This window comes from Hylobates moloch, unplaced genomic scaffold (assembly GCF_009828535.3).
Source record: "Hylobates moloch isolate HMO894 unplaced genomic scaffold, HMol_V3 SCAFFOLD_9, whole genome shotgun sequence".
Classification (NCBI taxonomy): domain Eukaryota; kingdom Metazoa; phylum Chordata; class Mammalia; order Primates; family Hylobatidae; genus Hylobates; species Hylobates moloch.
The window spans coordinates 15,426,691-15,444,937 of record NW_026652284.1 but is presented as its reverse complement, the minus strand read 5'-3'; the positions used below and the strand labels follow the sequence as shown (position 1 = coordinate 15,444,937).

General features: G+C 52.1%; 1 protein-coding gene across 1 annotated transcript in view; it reads right to left on the bottom strand.

Moving 5' to 3' along the window:
- PADI2 (peptidyl arginine deiminase 2) overlaps positions 1-18,247 on the bottom strand; it is a 52,737-nt gene that overhangs the window by 17,703 nt on the left and 16,787 nt on the right. The window contains exons 4-7 of the mRNA XM_032759064.2: positions 11,116-11,177; positions 8,738-8,855; positions 7,654-7,779; positions 1,806-1,984 (exon numbers count right to left, since the gene is read on the bottom strand). Of these exons, the coding sequence (XP_032614955.1) occupies positions 1,806-1,984; positions 7,654-7,779; positions 8,738-8,855; positions 11,116-11,177 (485 nt within the window). The remainder of the gene's footprint in view (positions 1-1,805; positions 1,985-7,653; positions 7,780-8,737; positions 8,856-11,115; positions 11,178-18,247) is intronic.

Below are 18,247 nucleotides of genomic sequence, written 5' to 3'. Positions count from 1 at the left end.
TGGGGGATCAAAAGGTTTTGTCAGGTGCTTTCTTTGCCTGCCTTTCAAAGCAGGTGAAACTGATGACAGTGAATACATTTCCTCAGGACTTGCAGTGCACCAAGCCTGTGCTAAGTACTTTCACATGTGCCAATTCTTGTCTGCCTTCCGACCACCACAGGAGGTAGATACTGCTATGATCCTCCCTTTTCAGACGGGGAAACCAAGTCACAGGGCTGTTAACCGCCCCAGGTCACATGGTTGGTAAATGGTAGAGCCACCCGTGTACTTGACCACACGGTAGGCTTTATACCCAGGCAGCCAGCTGCTGAGTTCACACTCTTAACCACTGTCCTATCTTGTCCCATCAAACTTCTCTTCCTGAAATCGCCCCACGCAACGGCTGAGCCAGCACCCTGCCTTCCTCTGTTTTTGCCCTGGGCACCTTGCCCTTTTCTGTATGTGGGCATTTTAGCGTTGTTTTGGGTCAGTTTTGCTATGTCCAGACTGTTTTGTTTTAAGGAATGGTCAAGCAGCTTGCCTGGAACGCGAGGGAAAGTGAGGTCTGATTCCAGGGTTCCTTCGTGGGGCTGGCTTTCAAAAGCTGCAGGAAATGGACCCCATCCTTGGTGGGGAGGTGTGGGGGTGGTGGGACTGTTGCATGGCTTGCCTTGCTTGCTGTGGTCTGCCTTTTGAGTCTCTGCGGGTGCCTGAGAGATCCTGGGGGTCAGGCTGCCCTGGGCATGGGTGCCATAAGAAGCCCCATCCCCGTCCCCTATCCTGTTAGCTTTGCCTTTTCCACTACTCAGGGAGCTTGAGGGTGCTTTGTAAGTAGAACTTTACAAGTTTGGATACTCACAACCACCCCCAGCAGCAGATGCTTTTGGACTTTCTGTCTTACAGACGGAGAAACTATGACAAATTACCCTTAACTAAGGAAATTAACAGGAAGTTTAATTCACTTGCCTAGTGTCTCGTGGTGGTTAAACCAGGAGTTGAACCTGGGCAGTCTGCTGCCAGGGCTCATTCTCATACATCTCAGCTAGATCCAGCCTCACCTTTCTATAGCACCCATTATATCCTTTCCCAAAGTGGCCCAGGGATAAAAATGAGGGGCTCTTGTGTTCGTGAGAGCAGCCAGGTCCCTTCCTTTTCTTCTGAGCGAAACAGAGTGGGCCTGAGAGGCTAGGGTCTGGGGACGAAAGGTCTTTGTGATGAGAGATTCTTGTGGGTACAGCACACCCTCAGTGAAGGGGGCTTCTCTAGAGGGACAGGACCTCTTCTCCTCATCCAGCTTCTCCCCAAAGCAAAAGCAAGGCTAGCTAAGATGCCTGGCCCCAGGATAAGGCACAACCTGAAACTGGGATTTGGGGTTCAGCCTGCAGTCAGAGTTGGTATAACCCACAGTTGGGGGAGGGGTCAGAGCGGGGCAGGAAGTACAGAGCGCACAGTAGGTGGTCAGCAAACCCCACCTGGGCGGCTGCTTAGAGCCTTGTGCTCATCAGCAGGACTCTGGGCCTTAGACCTAGGCAGGGAGCAGGGCAGGCCAGGACACAGGCATGGAGCGTGTCAGAAAACATTGCCCACAGGGAATCCGTGGGGAGCAGGAGCAGCAAGGAGACTGATCCCAGGAGCATAGCTCAGAGGACCCTGGCAGCCACGTGCAGGCTTTGCAGGGAGCATCAAGGTCTCCTAGCCTGGACCCACCCCCTTGGCGCTTTGAGTGGGGTGGAACATAGCATGGGCTCCTAGGAATGGCCCACTAGTAGGAGACCCACCCCGGCCCCTGGGGTTAGCCCTCTGTGGTGGAGGCCTGGAGCCCTCACCTGGGCCATGTACTCCAGCAGGCTGACATGGATGGAGACCAGGCCTGAGAAGCCCTCGTCGGGGAAACAGAGGCCTTCCACGAAGAACAGCAGCTCCGCGGAGCCACCCGTGTACTTGACCACATGGTAGAGCTTCCGCCGGCCCAAGATGTGGATATAGCGTTGGCCGAAGAACGGGTCTGGAGGGAAAAGGACCAACGTCAGACTCCCACCCGCATCAGAAAGAGGTCGGTGGGGTGGGATCACTGATGGGGACAAAAGGGCAGAGTAACTTGTCCTCTAGACAGAGAGAAAAGCACAAGCAGAAAATGCCACCAGAATGGCATGGCTAGGTCATCGTCATTGTCTCAGCACTGCTGTGTGCTGGCTGTGTTGTGCTTCGCCAGACAGTCACCCTCTCTGGCTTTTGGCTTCCCCATCTATAAAATGAGCAATCTCTCTCGTGAATGGCCGATAGGATATTGCCAGCTGAGGAGTTAGTGGTGTCAGGGGAGGATATAATTGTTTCCATTTCACAGATGAGGAAACTGATCTCAGAAAGGAGGAGTGGCTTGTCCAAAGTCAGACAGCCAGTAAATAGCTGAGCTGGGACTCAGATTCAAGTCGAATTCTGAATCCCGAGCTCTCATCCCCTCTGTATAAACAAACCATAAATGTGCCCATTAGTACCAAAAATTCCCTCCATATCATGGAAGCTGTGTTGGTGTAAAGGCCAGTGCATGGGCTGTTCATTTTTTATGGCTGGGCAGAAAGGCAGGTTCCTCCAGTGCTCCTGTCCTCCTGAAAGCTCCCAGTTTGACTTGTGCTGTCCCCTCTGCCTGAAACAATCGTGTCCCTTCTTCCTTCAGGCCTTGGTTTGTGTCACTTGCAACAATCCAGCCCAGATCCCCCAGAGACAAAGCCAGGGGCTCTGTTTGGAGCTCCCACAGCCGCCTGCCGTCTCCATCACAGCCTTTTCATGTTTATTTATTTATTTAATTTATTTTTTTGAGACAGATTCTCGCTCTGTAGCCTAGGCTGGAGTGCAGTGCCGTGATCTTGGCTCACTGCAACCTCTGCCTCCTGGGTTCAAGCGATTCTCCTGCCTCCTCCCAAATAGCTGGGATTATAGGTGCCCACCACCACATCTGGCTAATTTTTGTATTTTTAGCAGAGACAGGGTTTCGTCACCATCTTGGTCAGGCTGGTCTCGAACCCCCTGCCTTAAGTGATTTGCCTGCCTCAGACCCCCAAAGTGCTGGGATTACAGGTGTGAGCCATCACACCCGGCCTCATCACAGCCTTTTTAAATGTGGGTGACTTGTGCGAGGGTAGAGACAGGCCCAGTGGGGCCCAGGGCCTGCCTGGCACATGGTCATGTTTAACAAATGTCTACTGAACGAACCAATGATTCCCACGTTCCCTGTGGGAGAGACCAAGGGGGAATTTTCAGGCAGATTGAGAGCACATGAATCAGGCAAGGACCTTCGGGGAGACAGAGGCGGTCCAAATGCAGCCTCTCTAAGAGCAGTGCTCAGCTGATGACAAGATGGAGCAGATGTGGGAAGCATCATAATGGCAGCTATGGGTGAGATCCAGTCTGGTTATTTGGGGTAGGGTGGGGAGGGCAGAAAAGGCACGGTGGGAAGCATTTGAGCAGAGGAAGGCAGCCTTTGAGATGCCCTTGCGGGGTGGCAGAAATGGGTGTGTTGGGGAGAGGAGATACTTGCATTGGTAAAGGCATGGAGGTAGGACCCTATGCAGTTCCAGAAGGAATTTCTTTATGCCCTGTAGAGCTGGAAGGGCAGAATCAGCCTCAGCTTAGTGCTTTCACTGACAATGATAATGGTTAATGATCAGACGCTCAAGGGTTAGAACACATAACCCGAATAGCCTGGCACAAACTAGGTGCTTGATTAAAAGGTGTGAAATAAGTGGAGGAACCGCGAAGCCAGGGCTAGGGACGGCTCCTCCTGTGGGACAATGTGCCGAAATAGACCCTGGTCATAAATCTCAGTAAGGGTGCTTCCCTTAGTGGTTATGACTTCCAATGTCAGAGGGACCTTGGTTTAAATACTTCTCTGGCTTTACAAGCTATAAGACCTCAGGGAGCCGGGTGCAGTGGCTCATGCCTGTAATCCCAGCACTTTGGGAGGCTGAGGCGGGTGAATCACGAGGTCAGGAGTTCGAGACAAGACTGGCCAACATAGTGAAACCCCATCTCTATTAAAAATACAAAAATTAGCCAGACATGGTGGTGTGTACCTGTAATCCAAGCTACTTGGGAGGCTGAGGCAGGAATATCACTTGAACCCAGGAGGCAGAGATTGTGGTCAGCCAAGATTGCACCACTGCACTCCAGCCTGGGTGACAGAGCGAGACTCTATCTCAAAAAAAAAAAAAAAAAAAAAAAAACCTCAGAGAATTCACTTAACCTCCCTGAGCCTCAGTTTACTCATTTGTTAAGTGGGAGATAATGATAGCCATGCCACAGGGTCAATGCAAGTGACACAGCCTCAGTAACTTCAGTAACCTCAGTAACCATGGGTAACTATCAGTAACACTGCTTGGACCTGTATTACGAGGACGTGAAGGAGTTTTCATTGAATAGTTTCTGAACAGAAGGCAGGGAAACCATGTCCCACCTCATCCTCCCTTGGGATGGAGGAGTCCAAGAAATGAGGTGGAAAAATTCAGATACTGAAAGTCCCAAAGAATAGAAAGTGAGGTCCTGCTCACCCAGAAACAATAGTGTGCACCCTGCGGCCCTGTCACTTAGTAGATTCAGATAGATTGGCATCATGAAAACATTTTCCTCCAGGCACTCGAGCCCTCCCACGCCCACAGGCCCCAGGCTGCACTTGAACTGATGCTCAGGGGAGAGTCAGGCCTAGAAGCCAACTTGTCCTGGCAGAAGCCACACAGCCAAAGCTTTCCCAGGGCTCAGAGCACCTGGGGGGCTCCACCAAGGTCTGGGGTAGGAACGGGGATCTGGCCCCAGGTGGTGGGGCAGGTGGAGGACACGTTCTAGTCCGTCTGCTGGCAGCTTTTTCCCTCCCGATGGCCTGTGATTCACAATGCACCTCTATTCTGGGCTGCTTTCTGACAGTTGGGGCCAGCTCCGGGCGGACTGATTCCTTGGTGGGAACAATTCAGCCATTGTCCCCAGGAGCCTCCTTTCCCCCGTCCTCCATCCCTGGCTCGGCGCAGACCCCACACTGAGCGTGGCCAGCTTTCTCTGCAGGAACCAACAATGCTGCTCTATTGAGTGGTCCTCGTGCCTTGGGCTGGGCCCACTGACCACCGTGACCTCTCTGTCCCAGGCATTGGCCAGCACGTGGTATGGTTTGCCTTAACCCTTCCAGCTACTTTGGAATGATTCCACTTCCCAGCGAGACTCCTTGATAGTGTGACCAGCTGATTTGGTTTCCCTAGAAGTGAGGGGTTTCCTGGCATGAGGGGCCCTCAGTGCTAAAATAGGGAAAGTCCTGGGCAAACTGGATTACCATATCCTTGTATAAAGAGGTAAGCCCCAGTGCTTGGTGTTTTGGGCAGAATTTGCGGCTAAGGCAGTCACCAGGTCTTCCTAGGAGCACTGAAGCCTTCTGTCCACTCCAATCACTGTAACCAACAGTCATCATAATCTCAACAAAAGCCATAATTGCCATTCATGGAGAGCTTTCCAAAGGCCAGCTACTGCACTCAGTGCCTGACACACCTTCCTCATTAGATCCCCACGACCATCCGGGATACCCAGGACAGTCGGGACTCTTGCTATTCCCATGCCACATCAGAGATGAGCACCCCAAGGCTGGGGCTGGTGAGAAGACTCTGCCTAGACCCAGAATTGTAGCTCCCTGACTCCAGCACTCCCTGTAGGGGTCCTTCAGTCTCCAACCCAGCCCCCTGGCCTTGGGGAGAGCTGGTCTGACCCTACCAGGACAACTGACATTCGCTCATCCACAGGGGTACCTGGAATTGGACATAACTCCAAAGTGTTTGCCTGGAAGGAAAAGAGACTGTGCTCCTAGTCAATTATCTGTCGTCCTTTGCTTGTGTGTGTGTGTGTCGGGTGGGGGGGGCTAAGAGTTTTCACCCAGTGTCAGCATTATTGGGAAACTGTCTCTTCTGGGTCCCCACTGTCTCAGTTATGGCTGCTCCCCACAGGATGGGCAGCCCAGATAAGAGGCTCCAATGGACGTTCTGAAAGCCCTTGCGGTCTTAGTTCCTCTTTTTTCTTGTCTGCTCAGGACCCATCTCAGATGGCAAGTGACGGGGAGGGATGAGATTATGGAACCAGACCAGTCCACTCCCTTTAGCAAAAAGAAGAAACTTCTAGATAATGTCCAGACATCATTATTTGCAACAGGTGTCATGTCACGACACCAAGGTTAAGAGGCCGAGGCTGAGGTCCTGCTTGCATCCCTCCTGCTCCCAGTGGTGACCCCATCCTCCATGACAACCCTGGCCTGGACGGTATAAACATCAACATCTCCGGCCCCCTGTGGCAGTGGAGCCAGCCTGACTCCTGGCACATTCCAACCTGTGTGAGGTCACTGCTTGGAGCCCAGGGTGGATCAGAAGGAGAACTGGTATTGGGTGGCTGCTGGCCACTGCCATCCTGGCTAAATATCTCCCTGATGTGAGGGTCCAGGGTCCCTACTCACCTCATGGTGAGTGCCCTGGATCTAGTGGGCCTGTATAGAGGTGGGTCCAGGGCTGGGCCAGAGATCCTGGCCCCCCTAGGCAGCTGGGCATGCAGAAGCCCCCACCTCTACCACCCCACCCCACAACTCGCCTTGTACCATGGCAAATTGCAATGCCAACTATTTTGCTGAGGGAGCTTTTAAAATACATACATCATTATTATGACAGTCCCTTGCATAAAACCCTCTAATGGCATTCCATTGCACTCAGAATAAAATCCAAACCCAGTCTGCATGCTCTGGCCCCTGGCCTGGCTCACTGACCTTGACTCCCAACCCCGCTCTGGGCTTCCATCTGCTCTTCCCACACTCCAAACTGGTCTCCTCCTCCAGGCTTTGCAGATGCTGTTCCCTCTGCTTAGAACACTCTTCCCTCAGCTCATGAGTGGCTGGTTCCTTCTTATTGTTCATTTGAGTCTCAGCTCAGATGTCACCTCCTCAGAGAGGCCTTTTCAGAGGCATCCATCTAGTGGTGCCTCTGCCCTGCCATTCTCCTCAGTTATTCTGTTCCATTTCCTCCAATTGTGGTACTGATTATGTCTCTCTTGCTAGACTGGCGGCTGCTTGAGGGCAGGGTGTGATTGTCGTGTTTACTGCAGAGATCTCAAAGCTGAGAACAGGGCCTGGCACCGAAGGGCTCAACACATATTCACAGACAGGGTGAGGCAAAGCTGGCAGCTACGAGGACGAGCTCCAGGGCAGGAGCCCGTGCCCTACACAGTGGGAGCCCAGGACACCTGTTGCCATCGAGAGGAGGAAGGGGTCAACTCTTTGAGGTGCCCACTGCATCTTTAGGGGGTCTTTGAAAGTCAGAGATGGCAGAAAATACCTGGAGGTGGTGCCTGCCTTGCCTCAGGTATCCTGAAGGTGACATGACTCCAGAAAAGAAGTGCCCAAATGCCCTTCCTCCCCTGATTCGTCGGGAGGAAGGGCCTCTGGGTTCTACATAGATGCATGTCACTCCAGACTCCTTTGAGAGGAGGAGTGATGTGTCCCCATGGAGTCTTTCAACGTCACGGGACAACAGCATTGCCATGTTACAATCACCCAGAGACCAATCCAGGTCTTCGCCAGGCACCTGCACCTATGAAGGCCACAACTGCTAAGGGGAGGAGGGTAGGTGGCTAGAAAGGTCTGGGCTGGGCTGGGCTGGGGTCACTCACTCTCCACGTAGAACACGCCCACTTTATCTGAGTCTGACATGGAAATGTACAGAACTATCTCGTATCCGGCGGGGAGGCGGTCCGGGCCTTTGGTCCGCAGGATCATCTGGGACATGTCCTTGAGATCTGAGGGACAGGAGGTGAGAATGAAGAGATCTGCTGCTGGAGCCTCAGCTTCCCAATGCCTTTTACTTTGATAATCAGGAAAAAAATCCCATGGATGTGTATTATGGAAACTATAGAAAAGCATAAATAGGCCAGGTGCTGTGGCTCACATCTGTAATCCCAGTGCTTTGGGAGGATGAGGTGGGTGGATCGCTTAAGGCCAGGAGACAAACACCAGCCTGGGCAACATAGCAAGACCCCATCTTTACAAAAATAAAATAAATTAGCCATGCATGCTGGTGTGTGCCTGTAATCCTGGCTACTCAGGAGGCTGAGGCAGGAGGATGGCTTGAACCCAGGAGGTTGAGGCTGTAGTGAGCTATGATCATGCCACTGCACTCCAGCCTGGGCAACAGAACAAGGCCTTGTCTCAAAAAAAGAAAAGAAAAAAGGAAAAAAAAAAAACATTGTCATTCAAACTGAAATGATTAATTTTGGAATTCTCCTGGCTATTTTCTTTATTCTTCTTCTTCTTCTTCTTTTTTTTTTTTTTTTTTTTTTTTGAACAGATCTTTTCTGTTCCCAGGCTAGATCATGGTGTGACTTGGCTCACTGCAATCTCTCCTGCCTCAGCCTCCTGAGTAGCTGGGATTACAGGTGCATGCCACCACACCTGGCCGATTTTTGTATTTTTAGTAGAGATAGGGTTTCACCCTATTGGTTAGGGCTGGTCTTGAACTCCTGACCTCATGATCTACCACCCACCAAAATGCTGGGATTACACGTGTGAGCCACCATGCCCGGCCCTTGTCTATTTCCTATGGTTTTGCCTTCAGCTTTAAGCAAGAGTGGGTATTTGTTTCCACCATCCCCAGGAGGCCTGAGTCCACACCTGCCTCACCCTCAGCCCAGCCCAGGACTGGGCATGAATCTTTTCACTCCTCCCATCCTGCCCCCCAAGTGCAGGGCCTGCTGGCACCTTCCTTGCTGTAGACCTTCTCATCACGGCAGTCCTCCTTAGGCAACCAGGGTGTCTCTCGGTCACAGTTCACCAGCAGGATGGCCCCCTGGCCCTCAGGGCCCCAGGTCCAGGATGCCTACAGTGGCAGGAAGAAAGGTCAGTGCCCTCTTCTCTATGCTTGTATAGACCCCATGGGACACCAGAGAGACAGCCCCAGGATGAGGGTAAAGAGTAGCCACTACCCACTGGGGCAGCTGTGACCTGGCAGATGAGAATCTCAAGACTGATGTCCACAGAGGATGAATGTGGGCATCAAAGGCAAGTTCAATAGAGGCACAGAGACAGGAAGGCTGACTGAGGCATTTATGGGCCTCCTGTCTGGTACGGCTGGTGTCTGGTGTGGGTGGAGGCAGGGAGGTGGAGGCCGGCCAGAGAAAGGAGCAGACGGACATTCTGCCATGGGTCCTGAGGTCCCTAGGGGAGCTCAGGAGGAGACGCCTGGATGGATGACACCCAGCTGACACCCAGCTGTTTCCAGACACGCTCCTAGTGCTCAAATAGGACGTGCATGGTGCTCCACTTTCTACACTGCAGCCAGAGCACTACTAGAACAAACTTGGGCCAGATCGTGTTGCTTCCCTGCTTTAAGCCAGGTCAGGGGCTCCCGGTTGAGTTAGCATGAAGCCCTGATTCCTTGCTGTGGCCTGGAAGGCCTGTTGAAACTTGCCTTCCTCTCTATCTCATCTCCTCCACCTTGCCCCTCGCTCACTCTGCCTCAACCATCCCGGCGCCTTTCTGCTCCCAAAAGACTCAAGTTCCCAGGCCTTTGCCCATGCCAGTCCCTCTGCTCCTGTCCTGCCCCTTTCCACCTGGCCCACTCTACCCCTCGTCGGTTACAGCATAACTATCTCTTCTTCCTGGAGGCCTTTCTGATTCTCTAGGACAGAGCAGCTTCCCCGGATCCACACCTGGCCCTGTATACATCCTTTTTGGGAGGACTTAGGACAACTGTGATGACACAGCCATCCACAATACTCCATATTTAATGTGGACCATGGGCTCCTTAAGACCAGGGCTGTGTTTCTCTTGTTCTTTCTGCATCCCCTGGGCCTGACCCACTCCTGGAACATAAAAGATGCTCAGCAAATATTTATGGGATGAGTGAAGAAAATGTGAAAACTTCACCGGCCCAGATTTAAAAATTCTGGCCAAGTTCAGGCTCATGGGGATTGTGTGACTTTGTCAAGACTGCACAGTCCCTTGGGGGAGGTTGGAAGCTGTCTCCCTGGGGCTGCCGGGTCTCAGAGGCCTCTGTGGAGTTCATTCTCACATGGTTTGGCCACAGACTCAGAGAATGAGTGTGCAGGGCTGGCCCTGGTCTCAGGCAAGCCTTGCTCGTGATCCTAGAAGAAGGGACTTCCCCACATGGCTGAGAACCCTCTCCTGACCTGCAAAGAGGCAGGGGAGCAGGCTGCTAGGGCCCGGGCTTCTCATCGGGCTGTGTTTATTTTACTTCATAAGTACCCCTCTATGTATACTTTACCCTAGGCTTCAGAGTGTTATTATAAAAGTCACATATGCCCATGGCAAAAATTGAGATGATACAGAAGGGCAGAAAATGGAAAGCAGTTAGAAGCAACAGCCTGAATGTACACAGAGCAAGACTGATGGAGCCTAAAAACTAGGTTGAGGGAAAAGTACAAAACAGAATGAGATGGAGAACACCATGCTGTCTGCGCAAATTAAAAATACATGCACAGCAACCACACCACATGCCTCCTGCGAGTCACCAGAGCAGAAAGAGACACATTAAACCCAGCAAAATGGTCCTCTGTGGGGGAGCAGAATGGGAGTGGGGAATGCACGATAAAAGAAAATAAGTAAATGAACGAGGGAACAAATGAATGAATGGTGAATGAATGAAAGAATAAATAGAAAGAGGAGAGGGGCTGTGCATGCACCAGCAGAGATAATACCACGCCTGGAACTGAGAATGATGAATGCGACCCTCTGTCCTGAGGGTCTATCTCCCCCACCTCCCTAGTCTTAAAAGAACAGGCAAAATAATAAGAGCAAATGCCTTCACAGCGCTTCCTCTGTAGCGGGCACATTTATCCTTTCCAACAGTTCCATGAACTGGGCGTCCCCATCATGGGATGGAGAAACTGAGACTCAGGAGCCTGCTCTGTTGCCGCCTCTAGAAGACGCCTGAGCTCCTCTGTGGGTTCCATCATTGGTATGCTGTGTGTCTGGGAGCCTGTCTTGGGCCTCGGTCTCCTGAGCTGTGAAATGGGAATTGCCTGCTTGGTGCGAGAACCACGGCTGCCTGCAGGATCTGGGGCTGTGCCCTCGGAAGCCCCAGGTTCAGGGTGGTGCCTGCCCTGATAGCTAGGTACCTTCTTTGGGTTGTTCTTCTCCACCACGCCATCCCGGTCTGCGTCCACATCCAGGGAGATCTCTGGGAAGAAGAGACATGGGTGAGTTGCTGAGCCTACCAGGCAGGGCGGGGCAGGGGCAAGAGGAAGACCTGTGGGATTTGGGTGCGTCTCAGCCATTCATTTAGTCACGGGAAAGGGAGGACCTCGCTGACGTCATCTTATGCAACCCCCTGCCTCAACATCCCACTACCCACTGGAGACTGTCAGCAGACACTGTGTGGACTTCGTAGCTTACGGCTGCAAGAGCTGCCATCGGGGAGGTGTGGGCCCTCCCACCACTTCATTGTTCTGGCTGGGGGTTGTGGAACGATCCTTCTCGCTGCACAGATCTGGATGCCTCAGTTCAGAGGTGAAGTCGCATGCCCAAGATCACATAGGGACGCTAACAGAACTGGGTACACAGTGGGGTTGGTCTGATTCATAGTTCATATTCTGAAAACTTAACAGGCATAGCATTCCCGAACTGCCTTTCTCAGTCTACCCGGGCATGCGCGGAAGTGTGGACACGTGCACCTGTGTGTGCGTGTCTCTTTCTCTCCCAGAACTTCCAGTGGTCTGGATCCCACCTTCAAGGACTGAGGGTTTTACTGTGGGTGGGAAGCTGTCTCTAACCCCTCTTGGTCTGAGGGCACCTGTGAGTCCAGCTGGAGGATCCAGGGCCAGGCCCCTACTTATCCCTTCTCTTGGTGAAGGGACCTTCAGCATCCCTAGGCCTGCCATGGAGACAGGCTTTTTGGAAGCTGTAGGGAAGTGAAAAGGTTTAGTATCAGACCAGGTGGGGTTTAGACCTTGGTTCTCTGCTTATAAGCTGTGTGACTTTGGGCAGGTTAGAGGACCTCTCTGAGCCCCAGTTTCCTCACCTGTAACATGGGGCCCTTCCTGGTTACAGCAGATGCATTAGCTGCAATGGAAGGCACTACTGACATTTTTTTTTTTTTTTTTTTTGAGACGGAGTTTGGCTCTGTCACCCAGGCTGGAGTGCTGGCGCGATCTCGGCTCACTGCTAGCTCCGCCTCCCGGGTTCACGCCATTCTCCTGCCTCAGCCTCTCCGAGTAGCTGGGACTACAGGCGCCCGCCACCACGCCCAGCTAATTTTTTGTATTTTTAGTAGAGACGGGGTTTCACCGTGGTCTCGATCTCCTGACCTCGTGATCCGCCCGCCTCGGCCTCCCAAAGTGCTAGGATTACAAGCGTGAGCCACCGCGCCCGGCCACTACTGACATTTTTGAGCCAAATAATTCTTTGTGTGGGGGCAGCCTGTGCATTGTAGGATGTTTAACAGCACACCTGGCTTCTACCTACCAGATGCCAGTAACATCCCTCCCAGTCATGACAGCCAAAAATGTCTCTGGATATTGTCAAATGTCCCTTGGGAGGCAAAATTGCCTTGAGTTGGAGATGGACGGGGTCGAGTAGGGATGTGGTTAGGAAGGTGTTGGGAGTGTCACACACATGACCTGTGCCGATTCCAGGTCCCCAGAGCTGCCCGAGTGGGCTCATCTCACGCTGAGCATGACTTGGACCTGGTGAGCGCTGGGTGGTAATGAATGCATTCCTGGTTAGTGCCCTTGGCAGGCACACCCTCTGCGTGCAGGGCATGGAAAGGAGGGTCCCAGCACACAAAGTGCACTGATGTCACCCTTCTCTGGGCCAACCGAGCCCAACTGAGTCCAGAGATCACATTCAGGTCCTCCCTTTGCCTATAGCCTGCATACCCTAGGCCTGCATGTGACTTTTCCAGTCTAGAAGGAGGCTGCAAGGGCGCCTGGCCCTTGAGAGAGGCAGCCCTCTGTGTCCCAGCCTCTGCAGCCGTGCGGTGAGTTAGGTGCTGTAAGGCATAATTTGTAACCTCCTCCCTCCGATCGCATTCACTCCACATTTCACTGCTGAGGAGCTACTGTGCTCCAGGAACTGTACTAGGCAATGGGCAATGGAGGCACAGCACCTGCTCTCAAGGCATCCACAGTCCCATGAGATGAATAGCATTGCTCCCGTTTCACAGGGCAGCAAACCCAGGTTCAGAGAAGTCACTTGTCAGCAAATTGGGCTGGTAATCTGGGAGGCTGGTGCAGGATTAGGACCCCAGGGGAAAGAAGGGAAGGCGGTACCACCAGGGGCTGTTAAAGAGCCTGGGGTGCAGGGGCAGGAATAATACTGGTTTTGGCTCCTGGACCTTTGTGAACTTTCCAGCCGGTCACGCCCACTGAATGCTGCCTTTCAGGGAGCTGGCTTCCTGAAGCTCCTCCCTAGGAAGGAGCTGCAGGTCCAGCCTCTTTAGGGAGCCACTCTGTCCTTTTCAAGGTAAAAATTTCTCCCCTGTGGGCATCCTGCTCTGCAACTGCACAGCATTTTCCATGGCATGTTCTCTCGGCCACTCCAGGGGAGGCGTGATCACCCCCACTCCCTAACGATACAGATGAGGAAACCCAGGCCCCCAGCAGGGAAGTGACCACCGAAGTTCCCAGAGCGCAGAGCCAGGCTCTCAGCAGGGCCTCAGACTCCAGCTGCCTGCTCTCTGCTGTTCCCTGCAATGAACCCAGGCTGACCTCCCCGCAAGCTGTTTCCAAAAGCCCAGCCCAAAGTCAAAGACCCAAGACTTGCTCCCTTGAAGGTCATTCCCAGAGGAGGTGCCCATTTCCCCACCTTGGCAGCCCGGCGGCCTTCGTCTCTAGGCTGTAAGGTGACATTACATTGGGACTCCTTGTGGCGGGTCCATTAAAGCAGTGGGGCCATGGGCTAGGAGAGAAATTATGGTGCAGTCTATGCTGCTTTATTTCATTATGAATTCTTAAATGTAAACATTTTATTCATGTAATATTTGCACATAGTGCAAACAAAATCAAATAAAATAGTAACACACTGTTTCTAAAGACAGACAGCAGTTCCTTGTCCAGTCCTTCTTCTCGGCTGCCTGAGGCAACCTCCCTAACACTAAATACTCATGCTCATTGCGATTTCCTGATTTACTGAATTCAGACAGGTTTCGCTACCTTCCTGTTATGAAATGTGGGCATTTCACAGTGTGGCTCCCTTATCGTCCTCCCAGCCCCTCACAGGGCTTCATAACTCCTCTCTGATGACCCATGACCTGTCCCCATAATCCACTGAAATGACCTTCTGGCCCCTTCACCCTCAGAGACCCCCCAGCCCGTAGTCATGCCCATAGGACTTCGCCCCTGCAAGTCTTCCCCCAATGTCTGATTTAACTGGATTCCAGTGGGATGCTGCGGGTAGGGGCAGAGAACAGGGCTGGTGTGACCTGCCCAGAGCATTGCCTCTTGGGATGGCTCTGCCTTCCCGAGGGGGAGGAGGAGAGGGCCTCTGCTTCAGGGCCTCCGGGCTCCAGACGACATTTCCCAGAGGCTCTGGATCCCACCTCAGTTCCCCAGAATAGCCCCAAGGCGTCAGGTGGCTCCTGGGTGTGGGGCAGATTGACGGGAAATGTCACTAGGATTGAGTTCAAGGCAGTCTGCCCTGAGAATGAAGACACTGAGGCCTCAGCTGTGACCAAGAGGCACAAGCATTTTGGAGGGTTGCCAGAGAGTGGCAGGGTGCCTGTCCTTCTTGCCTTACTAAGCAGCTTGAGGTGTTGTAGGAAGGAAGGACACCCTCCCCCACAGCCAATCAGGGCAAGTATTCCGGGCTCTGGGGAGAAGGCATAGGAGCCTTCTCCCCAGAGAAGCCTCTTAGGTTGATGTTAAAGTTTTTTGAGGCCTGCGTATGTGTACTCCTTCCACTGCCAGGACCTCAAATAGGGTGGGATTCTTCCTCCCTACCGACACCTCACCTCCCGCTCTCCCCCATCCCTCCCAAAAAAAAGGAAGTCTTTGCAAATCAACCCTAACCAGAGTCTTGAAGGTCCTTAGGGATTAATTAGCTCAAACCCCTCATTTTATAGTTTGCAAAAAGTGAGTCCTAGTGGGGGTGGCTACTTGTTAAGGTCACACAGCAAGTCCTTGGCAGGATTGGGACCAAGACCCAGAGCCTGATTTGGCCAAAGGAACCATGAATTTGTTCCCAAATCCCAGGAGGAAGACGGAGACACCATACATTTCTTTAACTTCACCCAGGCAGAGAGAAAATGTGGCCACCTCAAGAGCAAGGGAGAAAAGCAGGCGGAGCATTGACTGAGCACCCACTCTGTGCTGGGCCCTTTGCACACAGCATCCCACTGAATCCTTGTAAACGCCATGCAAGGCTGCTCTGTGACACGCATTTTATAGATGAGGAAGCCAAGGCTCAGGGGGATGATGTGACTTGTCCAAGGTCACAAGCTGGCTGGAGGGGGCAGAGAAAGATCTTAGGCTTACTTCTGTCTACCCTGAAGCCAAGGCTCTTTCTGCTCAATGTGGACTCAGGATAGGACCAGGGTGAGAGAGATTCAGATAACTTTTGTGCCCAGGGGACAGTCCCAGCATCTCGAGACATTAGGGGTGTCCTTGCCTCTGAGGCCCTGCCCTGAGTGATTGATTACTCGGGATGAGGGGCTCAAGGGCTCCTGGGGCAGATGCTCAAGAAAAGAGAAGACCTAGAAGGGACAGAGAGAACAGTGATCCCCAAGGGAAACCAGATTTTCACCAGGGTCTCTGTTGGAACAGGAAACAGAAGTTCAATGGGGTTAGTTTCTCATAAAGCTTTCTTTTTGCAATTGAATGACTGTCTTTTATTCTGTTTTTTGTTTTGTTTTGTTTTGTGTTGTTTTTGAGACAGAGTCTCACTCTGTCGCTGAGGCTGGAGTGCAGTGGCACTGTGTCAGCTCACTGCAACCTCTGTCTCCTGGGTTCAAGCAATTCTCCTGCCTCAGCCTCCCAAGTAGCTGGGATTACAGGCGTCCACCACCATGCCTGGCTAGTTTTGATATTTTTAGTAGAGACAAGGTTTCACCATGTTGGCCAGGTTGGTGTTGAACTCCTGACCTCAGGTGATCCACCCGCCTTGGCCTCCCAAAGTGCTGGGATTACAGGCGTGAGCCACGGCACCCGGCCATGACTGTCTTTTATTCTGAGATTATGCCTTGCCTATTTTTTAAGAGTTAAAATGATGGTGATAGTTGATAGCAATTTTTTTTTTTTTTTTTTTTTGAGACAGAGTCTCGCTCTGTCGCCCAGGCTGGAGTGCAGTGGCACCATCTCAGCTCACTGCAACCTCCACCTCTCAGGTTCAAGCAATTCTCCTGCCTCAGCCTCCTGAGTAGCTGGGACTACAGGTGCGTGCCACTGCACCCAGTTAATTTTTGTATTTTTAGTAGAGATGTGGTTTCGCCATGTTGGCCAGGCTGGTCTCAAACTCCTGACCTCATGATCTGCCCACCTTGGCCTCCCAAAGTGTTGGGATTACAGGCATGAGCCACCGCGCCTGGCCACAAATTGTTTTATTAATGTATTTTTTTTCTTTTTTTTTTTGCCAAGCATCAAAGTTGTTATTCTCATTTTTTGGGGGGTGAGGAGAGGGGACATCTGATTGGCCCATGGAATCTAAATATCTGGAACCTGTGGCAGTTAAATAAATAATTATTAAGAGACCTCGGAAGGATGAACTGGGTCACTTGTCATTGGCACATGTGGCATCTTTTGGGACTCAGGCATGCCGCCAAGTCTGAGCGGGCTTCCTCTAAGCATAGCTTTGTCATCTCCTAGTGAGGAGGAAAAGTCCAGTCCTGCCTCCTTATAGACCCTAATTTTGCCATCTATCCTAAGTCTGTCTTGCTTTGGCGGAAGTTTTGTTAATGGTGCAGTCAGCCTTCTGGGATCACCCTCATTTGACAGGTGTCAGGCCCCTTCCCTCTCTGCCCCCGTCCTCAGGTGTCCCTGTGTTGGTGGGATTAGGTTTCCTCAGGGACTGTCATCTGAGACTGCCTGGATGCTGTGTGCATGCAAGTTTCACACACGTGCCAGGGCTCAGCACAACCCAGGAGTCTTTGTTTATCATCTGCCACCCTCACCAAGGTCATCCCGAGTTTCCTTACCCCAGGGCTGGGCACCTCCTTGGGGCAGAAAGAGGGACAGGGGGACCAGCAACCAAGCCATTTGGGAATTAGCCAAGAATGAGAAGGGCCCTGCTGCTAAGCCTATTTAAGCAGCTGAGAGCACAGGGCTAGAGAGGGAGGGGCCGGCTTGGGAGTTGGTTGTATTTTGGGGAGATTCTGACATCCCCCCTGAGAATGTGGGATAACTGGAATGACTTGGCATCTCACCAACCATTTTCCGGAGATGTGGCTGCAGGCAAGTATTTGTTTTACCTTTTCTAAGCCTTGATTTTCTCATCTATAAAATGGGGATGGTAATAATAATGTCTATCCTTGGAATAGTTGGAAGAAGAGATTGAAATCGTTACGGTAAAACATTGAGTACTGGAGCCTGGCACACCATAGGTGCTCAATTAATATCAGGTGTTTATCATCTCCCCCTCCTCCTCATCAAAGTGCCCAGCACAGCTCTAGACACACAGTAGGTCTGCAATAAGCAGGCCGCATCATTATTTTTAAAGCACTCAGCATGCAGTGGACTCTCAATAACTGGTAGTTCCCTTCCTCTGCCATGCGGCAACTCTGTCAATGTTAAACCAAGGCTGGATGAACAAAACGACTCTCTGAAATGTCCTCTTGGCTTTAACATTCTATGATTAAAAAATGAAATAAAATACCATAAGAGTAATGCCTCAGTTTCAGGGGGTGGAGTGATGGAAAATTCAGATGATCACAGCCCAGGGTCCTGTAGAGCCAGGCTAGGCTCCACCTCCCTGGCATGCAGGCCTGGCACCAAGCACAGGGCAGTGTGATGCAATGGACAGAACCTGAGACAGGGATAATCGTGGGTTCTGGACACAACTTGCCGCCCAGTTGCTGTGTGATGTTGAATAAATTCCCTAACCTCTCTGGGCCTCACCATCCTGTGGATCAAATGAAGGACTTGGACTAGGTGAGTTAAGGACCTGGAGGCTGCATCTCTGCACCCTCAGGGCTGAATCTAGGGAGAACCAGGGGGCAGCTGGGATTGTCAAGAACAGCTGCTAGTTTTATAGACTGTGGCCATTCCCCTTGCCATGAGAGGGACGCTCTTCTCCAGGCTGCAGGGGAGAGGCAGGGGGGGA